Source organism: Pectinophora gossypiella, chromosome 25 (assembly GCF_024362695.1).
Source record: "Pectinophora gossypiella chromosome 25, ilPecGoss1.1, whole genome shotgun sequence".
NCBI lineage: Eukaryota > Metazoa > Arthropoda > Insecta > Lepidoptera > Gelechiidae > Pectinophora > Pectinophora gossypiella.
In genome coordinates this window covers 4,556,618-4,566,094 of record NC_065428.1, presented here as the reverse complement: position 1 = coordinate 4,566,094, position 9,477 = coordinate 4,556,618, and the positions used below count along the sequence as shown (strand labels likewise).

General features: G+C 37.3%; 4 protein-coding genes across 6 annotated transcripts in view; all 4 read right to left on the bottom strand.

The window, feature by feature from the left end:
- Nucleotides 1–9,477, bottom strand: part of LOC126378047 (irregular chiasm C-roughest protein-like) — a 416,593-nt gene that overhangs the window by 187,287 nt on the left and 219,829 nt on the right. The window lies entirely within an intron of this gene.
- LOC126378203 (zinc finger matrin-type protein 5) overlaps nt 1–9,477 on the bottom strand; it is a 233,798-nt gene that overhangs the window by 179,473 nt on the left and 44,848 nt on the right. The window lies entirely within an intron of this gene.
- Nucleotides 851–5,007, bottom strand: LOC126377999 (uncharacterized). The gene is made up of 5 exons (XM_050026019.1): nt 4,908–5,007; nt 3,041–3,232; nt 2,217–2,368; nt 1,051–1,255; nt 851–945 (listed from the first exon to the last, which is right to left on the bottom strand). The coding sequence occupies exons 1-5, from the start codon at nt 5,005–5,007 to the stop codon at nt 851–853; spliced, it is 744 nt and encodes a 247-aa protein (XP_049881976.1).
- Nucleotides 6,056–9,477, bottom strand: part of LOC126378116 (proton-coupled amino acid transporter-like protein pathetic) — a 31,398-nt gene continuing 27,976 nt past the window's right edge. For both annotated transcript variants that reach the window (XM_050026297.1, XM_050026296.1), the window contains exons 6-9: nt 8,833–9,030; nt 7,510–7,615; nt 6,741–6,957; nt 6,056–6,272 (exon numbers count right to left, since the gene is read on the bottom strand). In XM_050026297.1, the coding sequence (XP_049882254.1) occupies nt 6,078–6,272; nt 6,741–6,957; nt 7,510–7,615; nt 8,833–9,030 (716 nt within the window). In that variant the 3' untranslated portion in view covers nt 6,056–6,077. The remainder of the gene's footprint in view (nt 6,273–6,740; nt 6,958–7,509; nt 7,616–8,832; nt 9,031–9,477) is intronic.

Below are 9,477 nucleotides of genomic sequence, written 5' to 3'. Positions count from 1 at the left end.
GTCAGAACAAAAGTTTTCTTTGGAGTTTGTATAGACATACTGTTCTGTGACGTCATCAATAAAAGCGGCCAAGCTTCGTTATTGTTACTTAATACATAAAATAATAATAAATACTTCGAAAATAAGTCGAAAAGTAAAACGAGATTGATTTTTGATCATCTTAGACTGGCTTCTGTTTCTAGATTAACATTTTATAATTTATCTTTTATCCAGTCAAATCAGTGGCAACCCTAGGGCGGTGCGAGCGGTGCGATTGCACCGGGCGCCGTTTTAGGGGGAGTGCCAAAATCAACCAAATTAGACCTCATAGCCGCCACATAACACTCATACATTTAAATGGGTGGCCGTAAACGACATTTTTAAAAGATTTAATTGGGTATATAGTAAGAGAGCTGGCAAGAATTTTTGGATAGGTATTTGAGGCAAGCTGAAAACTTGTCCTATACCTCTCCTATTATACCCCAACACAGAACTACAGACCTGGCTGGTGAGTAATGGGGCTAAATCAACCCCTACATTTCTAAAAATATGATTTTTTTATTTCGAAAAATATATTTGAGGCAATATGCAATTTATATATGTTGCAGTTTAATGTTTAATGATTAAAAAAAAATAAGCCAGACGATTTAGTCGGGATTTTAAAATTTCTAGATGCGTGCAAAAATATTTTGCAACAAAATATAAAAAATGTATTCACTTGCCTCAAATACCTACCCAAAAAATTCTTGCCAGCTCTCGGACTTATATTTCGGTGGCCGTAAACTAATCGAACTGTATTTTGAGGGGCGCCACTGTGAGATCTCGCACCACCTAATATTTTTCTAGGGCCGCCGCTGAATCAAATAACCTATTAATCTATAATATCAGCGACGGACAAACTCTTTTTCTCGAGGCTATCAAGTTTATCGTTCCCTTGCACATAACTTAGCATATTCAAACCCCAACCTAGAATTGATAGCAATATGACTGATATCATAATTGCACTGAACAATCCTGGCGACATTATGAAGTTCAGGGGTCTTTTACGATCAGATGGTGGACCTTGCGTACTTGTCGCCACAATTTCCCAATCCACGTATTTCGTTGTAGGTTTTAAGCTTGAAGTTGAAGCAGAAGAATCTATTGAAGCCGATGAGTCTAATGATGAAGATGAACCCGATGATGTTGATGATGGTGAAACTTCTATTGTTGTCTCTTCTATCTCCCCCGGTGTTGTTTCAGTGATAACAACTTCATTCTTCGCAGTGATTTGTATCTGGAAATATAATTTTGATGACCGCATGTGAAAATCTGCATTAACAACGCCAAAAGAAGTGGTAAACTGCAGCTCGTAATGATTTTTGTTTTTATAGCATACACCCGTGCTTAGGGAAAGTCACAAAGAGAAAATTAAATCAAAGAAAATTTGAATTAAACCCACAGCTCTCGGTAAACAGGGGACGAGTGTGTTAACATTACACCACCGGGCCCTCATCCTGTTCATGCGAAATTATTTCGATCTATGTATCGCCATTAAACCGACACCAACGACATCTATCCAGAATATTAAGTACTAACATTACTTAGACCTAGGAACATACAGCTCGCAATGTAGATCGATCTTCTAACCAGAAGAATCATAGCAAGGAAAAAGTATTTATTGTTGCATCGACTTATTAGACAAATATAACAACATGATACCTACTTAGGTACCCGTTTCCATACCTGCTTAGACGGTCAAATGACACAAAATCTGCCTATTTCTACCATCAGGTGTCGCTACTGTTGAATGTTCTTAAATTTTGACAGTTCCCCGTATTATTTGAGTAAATAAACATGAGTGTTATAGTTGTATTTCTACACTATAACTCTTTTCGCAGCGTTTAACTGCAAAACCGTAGTGTTATATTTATTCCCGAAAGATCGGAAAGTCGAAAATTAGATTTATTTACAATCAAAACTGACTTTTTCCATCTGGCTGCTTTTATTTTTCGTAACTCATCCTTCAGACGGGATACACTTCACTTTGCTCTACATTTTACAGCAATTTATCACGAAGTTTAGCTGGACAATATGGAGAATCGCCAAAATTTAGGACCACTCAACTGTGCTGCCACCTACTATACCTACCACCTGAAGATTTGACAGGTCCGGTTTTACTAAAACATTAGGATAAAATAGATTGTCCGGAAAAACGACAAGTACTTACTGAATGTGTTATTAGTAGCAGTACTGACCTTAAAGCTGGTGAGAACCAAAGTCGGATGGAACCACTCCGTAGGCGTTATAGACATCGGTCTATGGTTATGGTAAAAGTCATCCCAGCGATGGCTTGCACTCAGTACAATTTTACCTAACTCGAATGAATCAGTCTTGGTCCATTGGATTTCTAAAACGTTATAAAATTCAAAAAACGTTTAGAAAACACATTTGATTGCTTACAAAAAAATATCTAGTTATAATAAGATAGGGAAGAGTCGAAACAAATAAAAATAATGATACTACTAATTAATTTAAAAAAATATATGAGTTATAAAAAACTAATAAAGTAATACAAGCTGTTGTTAATGATGCCGTAATGAAAACTTTGGGGGATCATTCAGATCATTAGGTACTCTGAGTTGATATCAAGTGTATTATTTTCCGACCTTATTATTTTCAATTCCTTACTTTTGCGGTGGAAAATTCCTCTTGACTAACTCAGAATCATGAACTGAATCATCCCTCTCAGCATGACCGGATCTACCTATGGGCTGATTGGGCTGCAGCCCAGGGCCCCGGGGTTACAAGGGGCCCCCAGATCCCGCTAAAAAGTAGACCATAATTTGAAAAAAAAATGTCTGTTAAAATATTTTTTGCTATTAGTTGAGTATTAAGATAGGCCCCCAAGTAGTTTCAGCCCAGGGCCCCACAAATTCACGATCCGGCCATGCCTCTCAGGATTCGATACAGTATCACTAACATTTTTAATTACAACTAGCGCGTAGTACCAGATATATTAAGTTATAATATTGTGCTAAATAAGTAATAATGTAAGCATGTAAGTAGTATTACAACTTACGATTAAGTTTCCACCCAATAGCGGGGTTATCTTGATGAGTGAAGTGGAAGACCAAGTTATACGTCTTCAATACTTCTGCGTATTTTAACGAGTCAAAGACTACAGTGTAGGTGAAAATGTCAACCCCATGATTAGTTTTGAAGCAACGTCGGGGCATCATTCTAGCGTCAAATCCGTTCACCAATTTGCAATCTATTTAAAATTTTCGTAATTTACTTATTAAATTTTGTACACAATAAAACAGACAAAAGGAATGTACAAAGAAAACAGTCCGTACAGGTAAGCTTTATCTTTAATAAAGAGATTTCTTCCAGCTAACCTAGGTGACGAGAGTTATTTAAAGTATAATACTATATAGATAGTAAAACTGTTTCACCACTGGCTGTCTGATTGCTTATCCACTGGATAATAATACTTGCTCTGTTAGTTGCAATAATAATCTGGATAAGTCGTGGATTATGCAGGTCTAGATTTTTTCTGACAAAAGGTGACATTCCTTCAATGCCGCAAATGAAAACCCGGAATGAATTTCAGTGCAGTTTTCTAGAAGTAAACTCAATATATGGGCATCCCACAACTGGCCATATTCCATCTTTTTATCAACTGGATACTTACTATCTACCCTCACGTAACGCAGTCTCGGTTTAAATCCAATGCTTTCATTTAGAACATACATACTTACAACAATAATACTTAACAGTAGGATACAAGGCTTTCATCATTAACCGAGAATACGAAGCATAAGGTAATACCCTCTAGTCTCAGTAGTACGGTTGTTTTGTCCGGCCCCGAACTACTGATACCAAAAAAGTCTCATTAGTACGGTTATGACGTCAAACCGAACTTATGTGACTTTTTTGGTATCAGTAGTCCGGTTAAGGAGGTTATATAAAAATCACAAAAAGTATTAGAAAGCGAAATATTTTTTATTAAATAGTAAATAATATTGAACGAAAATAATTTTCTTTGTAAAAAAACATAACATAACTTACTTACTTCTTGTACTTAACTTCAGTACCTCAGTACTACTTCAGTACTCATATTTAATAGTAAAAATCGGAACCAAAATCATTTTCTTTGTGAAAAAATTAGAACCTGTTCTTCTGCCTAACTTCCCTTCTTCATTCATTTCATCTCTTCTACTCATATTAAGATGCTATATACGATGCAATTTTATGTAAGTAAATAAGTTTCTGTCGATATTTGGTTTGTTACAAGACTCAACTTACAATTTTGGATAAAATTTTCCCGGTCATTATTTAAAGCCCTTCGGACTCGTGGTCACACCAGGTTTTGCCCACCACTAACCGAACTACAGCTATAGGCTCAACAGTTCGGTTTGACGTCATAACCGTACTAATGAGACTAAAAAGGGCTCAGTAGTACGTGACCGGACAAAACAACCGTACTACTGAGACTAGAGGTTCTTATACAGGATGTTAGTGACACGGTAACGTAAACTTTGGGAGATGGTTCAGACCATGATTTTAAGTTGATATCAAGTGGAAATTCTTGTCGGAAAATTCATGAAAATTTTATTGTTTTTCGTAGTTTATATATAGAACCCAAATAAAAAAATATATATGGCAAATTACTACAAACCATCATTGTAAATCAAACAACGCGAACAGTCGCTACGTATAACGTAGTCGAACAACTATTATTCACGTTGTTTTATTTACATTGCTGCGCATCATCATCAATTCAAAATCTTAATTAAACATTTCCGACGAGAGAATCACCTACCATCGTTTTTAGTACAATCAGGTGAAGTAGACGTTCTATTTTTTTTGTTACAGTTTCACTAACATCCTGTATGTGTTTTTTAATTTCTGAAATATAAATAAAAGACAAGTATTTAACTCACCATAAAATCTGAATGTTCCGTTACCACATTGTACAGTAAGCCAACCTTTGACAATACTTCTAGGTGCTTCCTTTACTTCCGTGGCTTTAGGCATATCCATCGTTCGTCTGTCAGGGTTCATTACAATTGGATTTCTTACTCCTGTATATATAGCAGTGACTGGACCTTTGACTAAATGCTTTATTGAAAATAATATCTCTCTCATTGTAGCATCGTGTCTTCGCAAAGTCTGAACCCTAGTTTCATTCCTACCATCTTCGAAATATATATAAGTAAACTTATAATTTTCATCTAAATGTAACCTTGTAACGGTATTTCGTAAGTGGAAAGTGTTGTGACCGAAAGAATCAAATCTCTTTTCGATTATTTTATAAGGTTCCACCACATTGGGAAAGTACTTTGCTTTGTTTTCTGAAAAATATTTATGTAAATGCACGTATGGTGTGCCTTGATTGTCTTTACTACTTACATCTTCGATACTAAACATTTCTTCAATGAAAAGAATGATATTAATACTAAGATTTGCGACCTGATTCGTTATCGCTTCGAAATCATTAAAAGTCGTTAATTTAAAAGGGTTTTTTTCAGTCTTGACTAAGTCCACAAGACCATTATCGATCAAAAACACTGGAATCGTGTTAAATGTGAAACTGAATTTTACACAAAGGAGGACTAAAGAACTAAATAACAACATTTTCAACTTATTTTTGCAGTTTCTTTTTGTTATTTTCTATCATAAATTATTATTTTGCTTCGACTTCAATTTTACATACATTTCTTAGCGTTTGTCAATTTGACAATCACAGATTATATAATTCTTCTTTTACACAATCTATTGCAATGACGACAAACTATGCCTATTATGCCTTGTCGCTGATTTATCGAAATATCTCACTAATACCTCTCACACCACTTCTTACTTTTTTTAGTCAGTCCCTGTTGCATGTGTTACGCTATCTACGAAGACGTAACAAGTAACTCATGATTAAACCAATACACACAGTGTCATTTTGTCTACGTTGACATTTCTTGTGTCCCGCGTGTGAGTGACCTTTGTTGAGCGGGCTAGGCTAGTTGCATAGTTGTTCTATCAACCTTGAATTCGGACCAGATATTAATATAGAAAAAATAAAACTAGATCGTAGGTAGAACTAATTAAATCTTATTTATTTACAAATTGACTATCAACCCTTTAAGGTTGGAGTATGTACCGGCTATGAACAGGAGGATACCGATTAATATGACGAGGACATTCTTCCAAAGTCTCCATTTATATTTACCAGGGCCGGGACTCTCCCATATCACTAGGGTCTCAATTATTGCAGGGAAAATGAAACCCATGTTGGATAGACAGAAGGCTCCCAACTGGAAGAAAACGTCATTCATAATTGGTACAGTATAACAGAAACCTGACAGAGGAATTGAGTAAACGCGTTCTATGAGTTATATCCTACAGTATAGCCATGCTGCAGAACACAGGATAAGCTGTTGGTCTCAGATTAACTAATCGTTACAAGAGCCTTATCAGTGACCTCTGGCGGTTCAATAAAAACATTAACGCCAGACTCACATGAGCTGGTGAAGGCGGAAATCAACTTTACAACCCACGTGATGGGAAATCCTAATTATCAGGTGCTGATGAGTAGAAAAAGCCAATTTATAAAACAAATTAAAAAAAAATTAAGTTCCTGAAATTAACCCGACTTAGTACCATGCTCTGGATCTTAGGTTTGATAGGCTTGTCTTACCATTATACGACGAAAACGTAATCTGGAGGTGATCAGAATTCAAGTGATGTTGATTCAGGTGATTAAAATCAATAAAAAAACTTACCAATCCCATAAGGTTCCCAATATTCGGGAATGCAATAGCAATAGCTGTGATGACCAGTATAAAGGAACCTCTGTAGATCCTCTCCCACATCCAGTGCTTCTTCGGGTCATGTTTCTTGGACATATAGTGCCATACCAGATTGAAAGGCGCCCAGAAGTTCAGAGCAAAGGTTATGAATATCATTACCCCCATCATGCATTTCAAAATTGTTGGGAATCTAGAAAATATTACATACTTATAAACAAATTATTTTTTTACTAGCCTGGATTTATACAGAAATTGACTTAGGAAACCATGGGGAGACGACATGGATGCGTTTAAGACAGATTGGAGAGATCGCTCAGGACAGGGAGAAAAGGAAGGTCATAGGGGAAGACTTTACCCAGCAGTTGGACAACCCAGGCTAGTCTTTACTAGCCTTTATTCATTTGAATAAAACACTTTCAATTAAAGGTTAAGGGTTTAGGTGTCATAAACTCTAGATCTAGAGATAAATTCTACTAGTTTCTTTCTTTCTAGATCTCCCAGCAGACCGAAGAAAGGCTGGTAGGATGCCGTGAAGGTGGAAATAAAAGATAATCTCTCCCTAAATTCTAGAATTATGCTTGGTGCACACAGATGCCGCACCAAAGGCGTCCATATCACAGTGTGACGCTTTATACATAAAGAAACACTCAAGGCACCGGCTCTGTATGTTGAAACCTTTAAGTAAGAAAGTTGGTGGTGGAAAACGCTAGGGAAAAGAAGGTAGTTGAGATAGGTTACTTACATTTCTGAAGGAAAATTGAGCGTAACTGGCGACACTGAGTTTTCTCCATAACCCCAATATCCGAAGAATCCGACGAGAATCAGAAACGATACCACCACAGTCATACCTGAAACCATTGAAGTATAACATGTTACTATATTCGTTAACATCATTGCCTGAATCAGTAACAAATGAGTATCGGATACACATACGTAAGACTCTGAGATTGAGGTGGACAAAAACTAGGGATTTCCACTTTCCCTTCTTCCACTCTCATCAAAATATTGATAACTACTTACTCGCCAGCAGATTATAGTACAAAGATGTGGTAGTCATAAGAGTAATAGACCATTTCACTAAGATTGAGGAACTGTTTCACTTCTTGCTAGCAAGTGTTTGATGGAACATTCACAAAATATGCTGTAGATAGTAAGATATGACGCTGCTATCGGACCGTTTATCAGCAAATGCAAAAGTAATACCAAGACATGACATGTCTATAGTCCGGCAATCTCGTGCGCGACCCTCCTGCGGGGCGACAGACGGTGGCGGGGACGGGGTAGCTAAGATGTCAGCGGGTAGCAGGTGGTGTAGCGGGGAAGGGAAACGCGTGCATCTGCGCGTCAAGTACGGCAGTCTCGGCCGCGCAGCCGAAGCGGCAACACGTGCTTGATAATCTGTTCTACTTTGAGGGCGACGCACACGAGATTAATATCTGAGGATGAGTAAGGCGATCTCAAGACAAATTAAGAAGGTTGTACATAAATAATTAATGAGCAAGACACGGAGAAATCAAAGAGAAGTGACGAAGAATATCAAACGGAGAGTGAAAATGAAAGCGATATGGAAATTGATTTATAATAAAACAATCTTTTAATATTTTAGTTTTCCTAATAATTGGTCCTCAAGCATAATAATAAAAATAAAATAAAATAGTTCTATCTTTTTATTCACTCCTACATATATTACGTCACAAGTAAGTACAACTTATTGCAAGATTTATCCTGGCACACTTCTCTACGTGTGCAGCCGTGTTCTAGAATGACGCGCTACCCCGTCCCCGCCACCGTCTGTCGCCCCGCAGGAGGGTCGCGCACGAGATTGCCGGACTATAGAAGCTCTATATAATATACTTACCTATTATCGTACAGTCTGTCTCTCCTTGTATCTTTATGGCCAACATATTTAAATTTTAAAAATGGAATGCTCCATATTCCCTCCGGATGATTGAGCGGGCCCAGCAATGGGACGTACATAGGTTATTTTTGTATCATCATACGCCTCAAATGTCTGTTTCAGACGATTGATGACATCATTGTCGCACTATGTAACCTAAATACTTACCAGCACACAAAACTTTAGGAAACTGCTTGGGGTCTTTCATATTGTTCTCTATCGGAAGTGATACACCAATTCCTTCCATGCTGAAGATGGCTATGCCGCTGAACTCGAAGAAGCCTAGAGCGCCTTTCCAAGATGGAACTGTGCTCAAAGATGGAGCCACTTGTAGACTGTAGTACACTGTTGCTGCCACGCACGCCACTAAAATTGAAAAGTAAACTTTTTAAACTAAACAGTCTTCTGGAAACACTAAAGAGTTTAGTCTTTAAATTAACATTCCAGTTTTTGTGTGAGACATCATACTTTCAATTTCACCACTTTCTTATTATTTTTTTCCAATGGTTCAAATCCCCTGGTCTTTATTTTTTTGTTAGTTAAGATAGATTTACTCTTGACTTCGTTCTTCCACGAGAAGAAAAGATCGACGGTGGAACACCCGTGATTTAAACCCCAGGTTATAAGATACAGGAAACACCGATGCTGGCAGCCCATTCCATTCCTTGGCTGTAAGCATTATGAAAGATGAAGCGAAGTGCTTGGTGCGGATTAGGTCTACGCAGTTTTTACATGAACTAGTTTAAGATTATCTGGCGGCCAAATTAAAACTCTGTCACTAAGTTTGCTGTGGTCTGTCGAGCGACCCAAATA

Coding starts and splice junctions, on each gene's coding strand:
- LOC126377999 (XM_050026019.1), bottom strand. CDS start 5,007: ATGGATATGCCTAAAGCCACGGAAGTAAAGGAAGCACCTAGAAGTATT. Junction 3,233..4,907: donor CGGAACATTCAGATTTTATG/GTGAGTTAAATA, acceptor AATTTTAAATAG/ATTGCAAATTGGTGAACGGA. Junction 1,256..2,216: donor TGGTTCTCACCAGCTTTAAG/GTCAGTACTGCT, acceptor TTATATTTCCAG/ATACAAATCACTGCGAAGAA.